Source organism: Oryx dammah, unplaced genomic scaffold (assembly GCF_014754425.2).
Source record: "Oryx dammah isolate SB20612 unplaced genomic scaffold, SCBI_Odam_1.1 HiC_scaffold_7, whole genome shotgun sequence".
NCBI classification, from domain to species: domain Eukaryota; kingdom Metazoa; phylum Chordata; class Mammalia; order Artiodactyla; family Bovidae; genus Oryx; species Oryx dammah.
This window is the reverse complement of record NW_024070191.1, coordinates 14,742,875-14,758,211: the sequence shown is the minus strand read 5'-3', so window position 1 is coordinate 14,758,211 and position 15,337 is coordinate 14,742,875. Positions and strand designations below refer to the sequence as shown.

Below are 15,337 nucleotides of genomic sequence, written 5' to 3'. Positions count from 1 at the left end.
TACTCTGATAAGGTACTGAATTCTGTCTCTAATAAGCTCATGTAAAACATTTCTGGTAAAATTTGTAATTGATCGGACATCAACCTAGCTACCATTTTTTTATTCAGTGCCTATTATATGCCATGAATAACACATTTTTAATTCATAAGTATAAGTGAGAAACTGACATTAATAAGGAACAAGTAAGGATTTTTAAGCAATGTTTAACCACATGATCACTTAGACTCAATGTCTGTACTTTATTAAATGCCCTTCATTTGGGAGTATTAAAATAATGGTAACATGTAAATACTCAGTACATTATAATAGGTAAAACAGGTACCTCCTCTCTGAAGACAATTTCCATTTCAGAATGAGTACCAATCATATACAAAGTTTTCTCTTAGTCATCTATCTAAACTTCTTATTGCTTCCTTATAATTTAATACTGAACCATTTCCTTTGAGCATATATCAAAATACTGGTTTCAGTTTATTTTACCTTGTGGAAACCAGCACATGGAGGAATAATTTTAGCTTCTTAGCATAAATCTAAAACACAATTTAACAGCATGGAGTCTTCACTTCTTACACTATGTTTTATTTCATATTACAATAGTGTTTAGGCTCATCTCAAGCTAGTGATTCAAAATTTCTGATCACTTTAAGGGTATTCTAAGAGTGTCCACAAATGGACACTTTTTTTGGCCAACTGGGCACTGTGGTTGGCTGTCCCATGAAAGCTGTGAACCACACAGATGTTCTGAGGCTCTTTGGTGCTGCTCTTCTGCAAACATGAAGAACTAATATTTATAAATCAGAATATAATTATCTGGTTTTATTTATTTACTTGTTTTCCATCCTTCTTATTTGTATCTATCTTTCCACCCTTCCAGTGTCCAATTTAGAGTAGCAAGTTAAAACAGTCATTAAACTTACCCAATTAGCAGACCAATTTTTTTTCTATCTTATTTGTTGAGAACCTCAGAATCTAAATATTTTATAGGAACTAAAAGTATTCTAATATGCTTTTTCTCTGTCTAAAAAGAGGGAGTAGTATTCTCTTGCATAGGGATGCTTTGTTTGTTTGGGGGCAATTCCATTCTCATTCAGTAAGAGAGAATTAAATGAAAATAATAGTTAATAGAAGATATTTTAGAGTTGTGTGTAATGGGGCTTGTCAGTATATATCTACACATACTTGGTATGCATTTTCCTAGACATCATACATCATACCATAACTACTTGCCTCTCAAATCCATGTCTAACAAAAATATTAATATCTATTTCATTGTATTGTTCAGAAAGGAGGAGTATGATAATGGTGTGTACAATAAGCATTTGGAATTATTTATCAAATTTATAGTATCTATTTTTCTTTGTTCCTATATCCATGGACAACTGAAAGCTGATTTTCTGATTAAAATATTAAAAGTCCACTTTTAAAGAAAAGTTGATACTTTGATTCATTAAATCTTCTGTTTTAACCTAACCCTGAATGTAAATAATTTCAAAGATACAAATCTGTACCTGATTCAAGGACCAAGTAGTTTAATTTCAAACCAAATTCTGTGGTTTTTTTATTTTAAAAGTCATGTTTATATTGACAGACCAAAGAAGTTCTGCTTAAATTTTATGTCTACATAAAAATTACATGTGGCAATATGACAAAAATTTATAAAGGCTTATGCTTTATAAGGATTGAATGATGGCTACAAATACTTCTTTAAACATCAAACCATTTCTTTATGTGAGAAATTTCTATTTATAGATTGTTTCTACATGAAGGGGTAATTTTTCTTTTTCTTACCCTAGGCAATGTTTATGAATATTTTTAGTTACACAGAGAAAAGTAGTGTTGTACTCTTGGCCCTCCATCTCTGTAGGTTCCACATTCATGGATTCAACCAACTTAGGGACAAAAATATTTCCACCCCCCACACAAAAAAATTCCAGAAATTTTCAAAAAGCAAAACTTGAATTTGTCATGCTAGCAGCTATTTCTATAGCATTTACATTGCATTAGGTATTATAAGTAATCTAGAGATGATTTAAAGTATACAAAATATGTGGGTAAGTTATATGCCCATTGTACATAAGGGACTTGAGATCTTCAGATTTTCGGTATCCTTGGGGAGCTCCTGGAACAAACTCCCCTCAAATTGTATATCAGATGAAAAAGTAGATAAGAGGAAAGTAGAAATTAGGCTGCATGACTTCTTTTTGGGAAAACATTTTTATGCCCATAATAAATGGTATTTTTAATGTCAATTTTGACAATATTCTTTTAGGATACCTAATTTAATGTCCAGGGACACACAAAACCTTGCCAAGGTAAAAATTTTCATGTTAACTATCCTTCTGTCTTAACAGGCCTCATTGTATCAATCCTCTATAGACAGAAGCCTGGAAAGACCCACTAGGTAAGAATCTCTTTACAGGTGGTGAGCAGGGGAGGGAGGCTCAAAAGGAAGAACATATGTGTATACTTGGAGCTGATTCACATTGTTGTACAGCGGAAACCAATGTAACATTGTAGAGCAATTATTCTCCAAATGAAAAATTTTTTAAATCTCCTTACATTATGCAAGCAGAATATTTTATGCCAGTGGTTTCTTTTTCAGTGAAATAGTAATGACAAATTTTTTATCCTTCATCTTTATTTTAAGCACCATAATTCATGAAATTGTTTTGTTTCTGCATCATTTTATATGAGGAAATAGTCAGAATGTATAAAGTTTAAGTGAAATAATTCTAGGTCACTTTACAGGCCAAGAAACTCTTGCCTTTCCTGTCTCCTCCATTCTCAGGTGTCTTCTCCTTAGATAAGGATTATAAACATCTAATTTTCAATACTGTTAGATGAGGATACATTTTTAAAAACTGTAGTAAATTATAAACAATTTTAGAAATTATGTTCTGCATATATTGGTTCATTATACTCTGACCACACATTTCAAAATACCATGGAGTCGTCATGTGCGACTCCATGGACTGTAGCCTACCAGGCTCCCTTGTCCATGGCATTTCCCAGGCAAGAATACTGGAGCAGGTTGCCGTTTCCTTCTCCAGGGGATCTTTCCGACCCAAAGATCAAACGCACATCTCCTGCATTGTCAGGCGTGTTCTTTACCACTGAGCCACCAGGGAAGGCCTAGAAATACTGTTACACCTGATAAATGGGGACTTACCATATACCAGGCATTCTGAGTTCATAAAATATACTCAAGCCTTAATTATGAATTAAGTACTGTTATCTACATTGTATCTCTAGCAAATGGAAACTTAGGCTTCATAACATGCCAGGTTTTACACAGTCAGCAAGGGACAAACTATAACTGAACCCAAATTACCTGTAGGTCCTAACTGCCCTAAGAGATTACCAAGGCAAGTTCTGTTTGTAGGCCTTCAATATCACACTTACCTTAAAGTGCTACAGAACTTCAGACACAGTTCAGTGACAATACTGAAAAATGCAGACTCCCAGCCCTATCATATCATCAGCAACAAATAGTTAACAAGAATTTGCCCTTCTGCAAATTTCTATCAACATAAATGAAAAACTTGGTAAACTGGATCCTTTGTACATTGGTTTCACGAGTGCCATTTAACAGCATTAAGGTCACTAAGAAAAGAGCCCACCAAACCCCTCCTTTTACATCTTGTGCAACTGTGTATGCACCTGGAATATTTGAAGTTTAGAGTTCTAATCTAACTTCGATAAAGACACACAGACCCTAACAGGATAATAATAGAAGATGGGCATCCTCTTTGGAAGAATGCAGACAAATTCTGAGGTCTGGCTCCCCCTCTATACGTGCATAGTCTGTAGCTTCCATTTATTTGTAAAACACTGAAATACCTCATAGGTTACTGTGCCTGCATGCTGTATAAGACAATAATATCAGTAAAGTAAATAGCATACTTTGGTCATAGGGCCTGTTGTACTGTTGCTGCTGGTGGTGGTGGAATTTCATCTAATGATTTGACAGACAGCATGCTATATGATATATATATTCGTTCATTAACGTTTGTCTTAAACGATGCTATACTCAGAACCATGATAAAAAATTCCCCTGCCCTTACAGAATATCAACATCTTTTAACACAACTAAGTGAAGGGACTCTAAATAGTTTATTTGATGACCAGATTATTGGTTATTCATTAATTAAATGTTGGAATTGCAGTGTAAGATTTTTAAAGCTAAGATGATTAGGAAAAGCCTTATGGAAAGCTTGAAGTAAGAGAAATTGGTCTTATCAGATTTCCTCCTTTCCAATCGTCTCTTCCATTTTGGCATCCCTCCTCTGGATATATTCATGTTGGTGCAACTCCTCTATATAGACAAAAGATGTATGGTACAAATCATAGCACTGAATTATCAGTAACAAAAAACTACTCTAATAGGAAAATTTTTACTTTAAATGGTGATTATAAACTTATGTTCATACAAAAACCGGTACATGGATTTTACAGTAGCTTTTTTCGTAATTGCCAAAATGTGGAAGCAACCAAAGTGCCCTTCAATAGGAGAATGGATAAACAATGGTACATCCATATAATGGAATATTATTCAATGATATGAAGAAACAAGCTATCCAGCAATGAAAGGACATGGAGGTACCTTAAGAGCACACTGCTAAATGAAAGAAGCTAATCTGAAAACATTATATACTTTTGATTCCAGCTACATGACATTCTGGGAAAGGGAAAACTAGAAACAATAAAAAGATCAGTGGCCACCAGGTGTCGTAGGGAGGCAGGGATGAAGGGGTTGAGCCCAGGGGATTTTTATGGTGATGACACTACTTTATATATGATACAAAAGTAAGGGATGTATGTATGTGTGTATGTCATCATACATTTGTCAAACCCATAGGCTGTTCAACAGAAAACATACACCCTAATGTAAACTATGGGCTTTAATTACATTTAATAATAATATACTGATATGATTCATCAACTGCAAGAAACAAAAGTTGATAATAACAGGCGAAACCGTGTGCAAGAGAAAGGGAGTACATGGGAACTCTCTGTACTTTCCAATCAATTTTTTCTATAAACATAAACTCCTCTGAAAAATAAAGTCTAGGAAGTCCTAACCACAGCCATCAAACAAAAAAAAAAAAAAAAGGAAAAAGAAAAGATATCCAAATGGTAAAGGAAGAAATGAATCTGTCCCTCTTTGCAGATGACCCTGTTAATCTTCAAAAAGGTGACTGTAAAGAAATAGTTTTTTATATTAAGGAATGAATTCCTAAAAATGCAATTTGGGGGATGAAGGGTGAGCGTCATTCTGTGGCCACCTCCAGCACCTTCCACTAGTCTTTCTGGTTCACGTTTGAATCCCTGCAACACCAGCCAAACTGAAGCCGATTCCTTCTTGCAGTTCTGCAAGCATGGCCAGCGACTTTAGGAAAAGGCGGAGGAGCGAGCCTGCGGTGGGGCAGCCCAGGACGCTGGGGGACCCAAGTGCAAGGAGCACTAGCCCAGGCCGAGCAGACCTCCCAGGATCAAGCACCGCCCTGACAAAGCCCTTCATTAGTTCTCCTTCTTCTCCGTCAAGAACAAAAGGTGAGCGGCGATAAATGGCGTGTAAACCATTTACTAGTTCAAGTTGTAACCTTGGGAGAGCTGGTCCAATGATGACCACCCGGAGATGGTTAGGGTTAGTATTTTAATAAAGTATAGTTTCAAAGCCATAGCTTTCCTTATACACAGACTACGTCAGGACGATGAACCTTCTGAATGGCTTAAAGGACTCTGACTCTCATCTGTTAATGCTTTCTTGTCTCCAAATATATCACATGTGTTATTTGGAACAAATTTAAAGTATCAAAAAATGTATGGTCAGGCTATTAAAAGATTATATTTACAAACATTTGCACACTGTCAAAATTTTCTGATGTTACTACAACTAGTAAAATTAATCAGTTATAGAATAGAAATTAGTAGTAAGCAACAGAGAGCACTGTTGCCTAAAACATAAATTGGGTTGTTGTTTTTTTCTCTAATTATTTAATTCTGCTAACTCGCCTCAGTCGTGTCCGACTCTGTGCGACCCCAGAGATGGCAGCCCACCAGGCTCCCCCGTCCCTGGGATTTTCCAGGCAGGAGTACTGGGGAGTACTGGAGTGGGGTGCCACTGCCTTCTCCACAGCCATATCTGATTCCCCTACAAAAACCAACCTGGGACTGGAAGAGACAGACCACTGCCACATTCCTGCCAATGTGACTGATTAAGATGCCCTTATAATTGGCTTGGTCACAGCTTCTAGCAGGCGCTGAGGCTTCTGCTAGTTAAAAACCAGCTTTCATTGTATTGTTTTCTCTGTGTGTTTTGACCAACAAATAAGGGCATTTCTGTCACACTGGGGACAAAAAAACATGAAATAGGGCTACTTCTTAATAATGCTAGTCAATCAATAAGGAAAATAAGTGAAGAGTAACACAAAAACATCTGACTGTAGGTCTTCCAAGAAAGGAAAAAGGACTAACAAACAAGAATATGGTGCTTTACCATTTACACATCTTTCACATACATTCCATTTGACCCTCACAACAACCCTGTGAGGTGGCAGCACAGATATTTTCATTTAACAGGTGAGGAAAGTGAATCTTGGAGCAATTAACTCATGTGCCCACAGTTCTACAATTGGTAAATAATTGGTATTCATATCAGTCTTTGGCCTAAAGATTCAGCACCACACCTCCCCTCACACTTGCCTTATCCACTTCACAGGGATAATGAAGATAAAATGAATTCAAAGCTAGAAAAATACTTTGAGGGAAAAAAGCACTATATAATTATACCCACAAACTATAATTTTCCACAATATATGGCTCATTCCCCTTGTCATCCAGGCTTGTGCGTGAACCCAGAATTTTATATTGCCTCTGTTTTGTGTTCCGCTAAGCAACTAAGTAAGGCAGGACTATTTCCATAAGTACTATTTCCATCAGGGTTAGCTCTACATTATTATACTCCAAATGATTTTTTAAAAAGACCTTTCCTGGAAAAAAGCAAATGCATTTACCTCTGATCAAAGTTTTATAATATATCCAGTTATCTTTATGGGAACCTACTAATAAGAGGTTGAAGGTAGAGAAATCAAAGAGGTAAATTCGTTTGTTTAAAAAGGTGCTAGTTGGTTTATTTCTTAGAAAAATATTAGCAGCAGTAGTTCACAGCAACTGAACTTAATTTTGCAATTCTGGAAAATATTCTGTCTTATAGCTTTTTCTATATAATGCCCATAAAAAATTATCTGATATCATTATTGGTGTATTAATTAAATGTAAATGTATAAGTTACTCTTTACGTCTGTATTATTATAAATCAAATAAGACTCAAATTCTGATCCTATTAAGATGATTAAATTTATAACATTTTTGGTATAAATTACAAAACCTTTAAATCACTACCAGGTCATGCTATTGGCTTACAAGGTACTATTAGATTTTTGACATACCATATTCGCAGAAAGATGGATGAAGTACGCAATGGAAATAAATATATTTAGCAATACCAGTTACTTTTCATACACGGTTTGGTTAACTAATGTCTGCAAAGCTATGCTTATTGCTTTAGAATTAGACTTTTTTCTCTAAGTTAAAGCTACATCTATGACCTTTGGTGTCTGGATTGAACCCCACTAACTGCTTTCTCTTTGCTGTGCTGTCTGATGCTAACTGACATGCTGTCCTCTTTACGAGCCTTTTAACTTCTCCAATGTCTCTCTTCCACCACGCTGCCTTGGACTAAAAGGTGGGGACGATAGCCAAACGTGTCCATCCCTTTGCAGTTTCTCAGGGCTCAACGGCCACCCCTCCCACGAGTTAGATTACTGTAACACTTACAGACAGCATCTAGATGTCCCACAAGACTCGCAGAGGGCCATTACTTTCAAAAACGGCTGGCAGATGGCCCGGCAAAATGCAGAGGTCTGGAGCAGCACTGAAGAAACCGTCTCCCCCAAAATCAAATCCCGTAGTTGCGACGACCTTTTAAATGATGACTGCGACAGCTTGCCTGACCCGAAAACCAAGTCGGAAAGCATGGGTTCTCTGTTATGCGAGGAGGACCCCAAGGAGAGCTGCCCGGTGACGTGGGCTTCCCCCTACATCCAGGAGGGCCGCAGTAACGGCAGATCAAGGCTCCGACACAGGTCGGCCCACGACGCCCCGGGCTTCCTAAAGATGTACAAGAAAATGCACCGCATCAACCGCAAGGATCTGATGAACTCCGAGGTCATCTGCTCCGTCAAGTCGAGAATAATGCAGTATGAAAAGGAACAGCAACACAAAGGGCTGCTCCACGGATGGAGCCAGTCCTCCACGGAGGAGGTGCCCAGGGACATGGTCCCCACCCGCATTTCTGAATTTGAAAAGCTGATTCAGAAGTCAAAGTCCATGCCGAATTTGGGAGATGAAATGTTATCTCCTGTAACCCTAGAGCCGCAACAGAATGGTTTATGTCCCCAAAGGCGGTTTTCCATTGAGTCTTTGCTGGAGGAAGAGAATCAAGGTAGACACCCTTCTCAGGTACCGCGAAGCTACAAGTCTAAAGCCCTGGTGCCCATCCACATTGAAGTCACCAGTGACGACCAACCGAGAACCCACGTGGAGTTTTCTGATAGTGACCAGGACGGAGTTGTGTCTGACCACAGTGATTACATTCACGTTGAAGGATCATCCTTTTGCAGCGAGAGTGATTTTGATCACTTCTCTTTCACATCCTCTGAGAGTTTCTATGGATCCAGCCACCATCATCACCACCATCACCACCACCATCACCGGCACCTCATCAGCTCCTGCAAAGGCAGATGCCCTGCCTCCTACACTCGATTTACTACGATGTTAAAGCACGAAAGAGCCAAACACGAAAACATTGATGAGCCCAGAAGACAAGAAATGGACCCTGGCCTTTCTAAATTGGCATTTCTAGTCAGTCCCGTGCCTTTCCGGAGGAAAAAAAATTCGACTCCCAAAAAACAGATGGAAAAGGCAAAATGTAAGACGTCTGTGTTTGAGGCTCTGGACTCTGCCCTTAAAGACATTTGTGACCAAATTAAGGCTGAAAAGAGAAGGGGAAGTTTGCCAGACAACAGTATATTGCACCGTCTTATCAGTGAACTGCTGCCAGATATTCCTGAAAGGAATTCATCGCTCAAAGCCCTAAAAAGGAGCCCCATGCACCAGCCTTTTCACCCACTGCCTCAAGAAGGTGCTATTCATTGTCCGTCGTACCAGAACGATTGTGGGAGAATGCCTCACAGTGACTCCTTCCAAGACGACACCAACAACAACTACCACCACCAAGACCACGCCAGGGCACTGCACCTCCAAGGTGGACCAGCTTTTCTTTCCTTTTCCTTGTGGTTCACATACACACCCTCCAGTTCGTTCATGCTTCATCCCTACATCTCATCATTCTTGAGCAGTGACCACCTGGATTCATTATGTGTTGTGAAGCAAATGCTTGTTGTACAAACATCTTACTGAATAGTTCTCATTTGTTCATGGGATATGTGGACTTGATGTGTGGCTTAAAGTGATCACAAAAATTTACTCATTCAGAATCAAAAGGGATAAACAGTTTTGCAGCTTGTTGTTGGGGTTGAGATAACTGTTACATAGAAATGACAAATTAAACTTATTCTACCAGTTTATAAGAATTTCAAGATAAATCATAATTGAATATCAGTATCCTTAAGAAACTGACAACTTTGCATTAACTCTTTTTTCGTTGTGTACAATGAATCAAAATCACTAGTTTAACATCTTTTCCTTGATTCTATTAATTTTCTAGTCACTCGCCCAATAAATAATTTGCTTACATTCTATATAGAAGATAAAAAATTAGCACACTCAGGAAGCAAAACCAAAATATGTAATGTAGTAATTGATGGGCAATTAACAGAATAGATAGGACTTGTTTAATAACTTTCTTCTTTTAAAAGTTACAACTGATAAAATTTTTGTGAATATATCTTTAAGCTGTATATGTAAAAGTCATATTTCCATCAGTCATTTATTCATTTTCTCTTCCTCTCCATTATTTAACTTATTTTCTATTTCTGCTAAAATAATCCTGTACTGACATCTGAATTAGATTATTTAGGATAAAAGTGACTCTCAACTTCATTTTCATAGATTCCTTAAAGTGGAACACAAGAACAAATACAGAGGACATTTTTTCAGGTATACACCACTGGAAAACACAGGATGTTTTGATATTTTTATCCAATCCTTTTCATTAATGCTTAAAGTGCATTTGTTTACTGTGTAAATTTTAAGAAGCTAGAATGAATTTTCCAGGCTGAAACTTGGATTGTTCACAGAATTTTTTATGCACCAGACATTCCAAAGTGCCTTACACACATTTTCTATGTAACGGCATAAACTTAGATGATAGATATTATTGTAAGCACTGTTTTACAGATGAGGAAATTAATACACAAAGAGGACAAAAAATCTGACCAAAGTCACACAATGAGTAGGTAGCAGAAACAAGATTCAAATTCATGCAATTCAGAATTTGAGTGCAGAATATATAACCCAACTGTTAGTAACTATTGCACAAATTTTCTTTTCTTATTAGTATTTATGTTTGTTTTCATTTATACCATATGACATGCTTCAAAAACAGTAAATTTACATTTTTAAAATCAAAGTCAACAGCTTGAAATTTTCACTGACTGAGACTTGTCATAATGGAATGTTTTCATAAATTAGCTACCTTTTCCAGTTATTCAATATCATTTACATTTCCACTTATAAAAGCATAAGATAGATACTTGCATCTTTATTTTATAATGCAATTAACTGTGTATATTTTGTTTTAAGGCAAACAAAAACAATGCAACAGTTCATAAGCCATTGGCCACCAATACGACACTTTCTGTTTAGAAAACTTTTATCCTTTTGTTTCTTTAGATAAATATTCACTTTCTAATAAGATAGTTGAACACAAAGGAAGCAAATAGATGATGGCCTATTAAGCCTTAAGCCTTAAGATGTCATCTTCAGACTCAATAAGTCATTAAACACAGAGAGAAAGAGAGAAGAGAATGGTCACCATGTAGTTCTGCCATCATATTTTTTTGTTTTTCATTACTACATCCTTAAATTGTTCCATAACACGCTTCAGTTTTTATAAACGGTTGCTCCCATCTTCATCTTCTATAGGCTCTATCATAGTAATTATAAACTGGTGGCAAAAAGAACAGCAAGTATTACATCTTTGAGATGAAAAATCCCTGTAACTTTGAATTACCTATAGTCGGTGCTGCAGCATAATTATATCAGCAGTGTAACAATTAAATATTTATATTTATAATACTTCTGAAATCTTGGATTCTTTTCCTCTAAAAGTGCTCTGTTTTGTGTCTTATATCACATCTTTGTAACTACCTATGAGTTCTAGGCCTGTGTTTTCCATTGTGGTGTCTTTCCACATTCGAAGGGGAATATAGTTGCCACCAGGGAAAATGGCTAATCAAGTCTGCTTTTGATTATGTGGATACTCACTCTGGTCCTGTCCTTTCCAACAGACCATGAGTCCCCTAGGAGTTACTCGGCCACAGTGTCTGATCTTGGAAGGACCATACCCAGGGAAAGAAGAGGAACTCCAGAAAAAGAGGTAGTCTGCTTAGTGGCACTTGAGTCTTTTTCAAGAATATACTTGAGAAAGCATTTGCCAGCTGACGTTATTGTAAAACCAGTTAAGAGCCCTGATTAAAAACATTAAAATGTTGATGGAGAAACTAGACATTAGTTTTCCCTGGAGCCCGAGCAAAAGATTTGAAGCCACAGCATTCTAACCTGAGCAGCACGTCTCCCCCAGTTGTAGTCCAGTTTTGAGAGTGACTCTCTGAGTCTTGACCTGACCTATAGATTAATAGCTTTGTCTGAAACAGTCTTGAGCTGGGCCACCCCTTGGAGGAAGAAAGCTTTCCCTATCGAGATTTCTGGCCCAGCGATGAAGGGGACGGTCCTATCAGCTGTGCTGCAAATCAATACAAATTCCATGGAAATAATTTTTGCTGCCCTGCTTTTGTTGGGGAGGATCCCTGAAAAAAACCCCGCTATTTCTGGGAACCCCCAGCCTGCTGGCTCTTGTCCGTGGTCCTGAGCCAGGGCTGATGGGCTGGCTTGTACTATCTTGGAGCCATGAAGTTTTGATAAAAACAGAAGGGTGGTCCTGGACTGTGGGCCATACCAGAAAGTTCTCTACCAGTGTCTAACACAGTCCAGTGCCTGTGGATCCAGGATCCAAAGCCAGGAATGATCCAGGATGCCCAAAGTCCACCAGAGTCTCAGGGAAAGAGCGGTGAGAGGATGATTGGCATCAGAAAGGAAGAGCTCAGGTATGCAGCCACAGGTGCGCCAGGCAGATCTGTGGGCCCCAGAGCTAGAGTGAGGGCTCGTGTCGAATCTGGTCAGGACTCAAAGACGAGCAGCTGGTTTACTGGGTGCTGAAGCGTTCCTGAACTCCCCAGGGAATACAAAATGACCAAGTCCATGCTTTTGGCCACTAACTAGCCTCTCCATAATAACTAGGCTATATTTCTTTGCTACTATGTTAACAAGTGTTTGGTAAAAGGAGTAATGACTTCCTTTGTGACTTTTTCCAGTCCTTTAATTATGGTTCAGAAGCTGTGTCAATACTTAGGACACAGAACAATTGATCTTCCACAGTTATCCCAGGAAAAGCCAAAATTATACATAGGACCAAATCCTCTGCAGGCATTTTATTCCCCTTTCATGGCATACATTTACCTTAGTCCCCAAGATGAAATGTGATATTCAACAATTATGTTGAATAGGTCATCTGTTATAGTTTAACTATCTAAAAAGAACCAATTGATTTGCTTATAAATTGCATATATGATTTACACTGTATATGTTTAATCAATCCTTCAAGTTTCATTTCTCTTTAATTCATATGAAACTGATTTTTTAATAGGAAATCCAAAATTTTAAGTTAGCATCAACCATTTCCTTCCTTTTCAGAAACTGCCTGCAAAAGCTGTTTACGATTTTAAGGCTCAGACATCCAAGTAAGTATAAGCATTCATCATATGATTTAAGTTGACTTTACATACATAAATAATCTTTAAAAGACAAATATTGCACTGTGATGTTTTACAAATAAGACCTAGTTCCCAATTCAGCAATCAACTCTAATTAAATGGTTCCTTTTGAATTAATTGGGATGTGGGCGTAATTTTATTTTCATATTGAGTTTCATTGAGAAACATTGAGTTTTAAATTACACTAAATATGTTCTAGCACAATTAGTTCAAAAGGATACGAAAAACAAAACGAAATTAGGATCTTTGTTTCTTTGTTTCTAGAATTTTCATGTCAAGAATGAAGTAAAAATAAAGGGTTGGGGAGTAATTAACACTTAGAGAATTTGATAACATTTATTTATCCAACTATATCAAGGATAGTTTGTGGTTAAAGACTATAACTGTGTTCAAAGACTCTGATAGTAAAAATCTCCATTTCTCAATACTCAGAGCTTAAAGACTCTGAGTACATTTTTATCCTGTGCCATTTTTTTTTTCAAGAGGTTAACATTTTATCTATTTATTTGGCCACAGTGAGGGTCATGTGGGATCTTAGTTCCTCAACCAAGGATCCAACCTTTCACTCTCCACAGTGGAAGCATGGAGATAGAGTCTTAAGACTGGACTGCCAGGGAATTCCCTATTGTGTGGTCTTTAATGTTGGTGTTTTCACAACACAAATTGTGTTGGAATTTTTCACTTTTTTTTTTTTTAAGGAACTTGTTCATCAGATCGGCACATGGTTAGGGAAAGCTAATAGTAAGCACATGAGGAGGTTTAAATAGGAGCAAGACTTCCAGCTCTGTTATGGTCCATGTCACATGCATAACTTAAGAAACTTTGGTCTCCAATAGAATTCAAGATACTAGCATTAAATTACACTATGTCATTTAGATGGAATATATATAATAGTCAAAGCATTTGTTCATAAAAATGCATATTACATGAATTAATAGTTAATCCATCTCTGGCAGAAGACATATAAACAATAAAACCACTCAAAATTTGGGAATGAATCAGAAAATGCTATTTAGAGGTGAAGATGTTGAACATGACTTAAATCTGGGGTTAAAAATAATTCCAAAAGAAAGCTTACCACCTTTTTTTTTCATGAGAGAAGTAACATCTGCTCTGTTTCCACTGCTATTCTTCGGATGTAGTGTGATCATTCATACAAGGCATGTCAGTTTTATAAAATAATGATTTAAAACATGTAAATTTCATTTCTTCTTTATGACAACCAAATGTGTCCTTAGATGTGTGAAGCCCTGAGGAATGACAGGATGTATAAAATATGCTAAGGGCTCAGAAGCTTTTTGAGAAATCCTCATTAGAAACAAGCATCGAAAGACAGATGAGGTGAAATGCAGAGGAAAGGTGTTTGTGGTGCCGACTGTGTCAGTGGCTTTCACCTGCTCCAGGTGCCAAGCCCCTCACCCTCCTCCATGGCCATGTCCTGTGAATGTGTGACCGTGGCCAAGGTTCGGGGAAACCCACTCTCCCACACGCTGCCCACGGGGGTGCATATGACACAGCTGTTCTCAAGGGCACCAGCACTGCCCCCCATTTTCACAAGGTCTTCCTCAACCAGCAAAATCTAATTGTATTACACGCCTTTAGAGAAGTGGAGTGAGTACTCGCCCATGGAAGCCATCCCATAACTTTCAGTTCAGTTCAGTCACTCAGTCGTGTCCGACTCTTTGCAATCCCATGCACTGTAGCACACCAGGCCTCCCTGACCATCACCAACTCTTGTTTACTGAAACTCACATCTATTGAGTCGGTGATGCCAACCAACCATCTCATTCTCTGTTGTCCCCTTCTCCTCCTGCCTTCAATCTTTCCCAGCATCAGGGTCTTTTCAAATGAGTCAGTTCTTCACATCAGGTGGCCAAAGTATTGGAGTTTCAGCTTCAACGTCAGTCCTTCCAGTGAATATTCAGGACTTATTTCCTTTAGAATGGACTGGTTGTATCTCCTTGCAGTCCAAGGGACTCTCAAGAGTCTTCTCCAACACCACAGTTCAAAAGCATCAATTCTTCAGTGCTCAGCTTTCTTTATAGTCCAACTCTCACATCCATACATGACTACTGGAAAAACCGTAGCCTTGACTAGATGGACCTTTGTTGGCAAAGTAATGTTTCTGCTTTTTAATATGCTGTCTAGGTTGGTCATAACTTTCCTTCCAAGGAATAAGCATCTTTTAATTTCATGGCTGCAGTTATCATCTGCCATGATTTTGGAGCCCAAGAAAATAAAGCCTGTCACTGTTTCCACTG

At 37.8% G+C, this 15,337-nt stretch overlaps 1 protein-coding gene across 15 annotated transcripts in view; it reads left to right on the top strand.

The window, feature by feature from the left end:
- Positions 1 to 15,337, top strand: part of SORBS2 (sorbin and SH3 domain containing 2) — a 209,612-nt gene that overhangs the window by 157,647 nt on the left and 36,628 nt on the right. For all 15 annotated transcript variants that reach the window (XM_040243075.1, XM_040243077.1, XM_040243076.1 and 12 more), the window contains 4 exons: positions 2,352 to 2,401; positions 5,369 to 5,553; positions 11,535 to 11,623; positions 12,997 to 13,043. In XM_040243075.1, the coding sequence (XP_040099009.1) occupies positions 2,352 to 2,401; positions 5,369 to 5,553; positions 11,535 to 11,623; positions 12,997 to 13,043 (371 nt within the window). The remainder of the gene's footprint in view (positions 1 to 2,351; positions 2,402 to 5,368; positions 5,554 to 11,534; positions 11,624 to 12,996; positions 13,044 to 15,337) is intronic.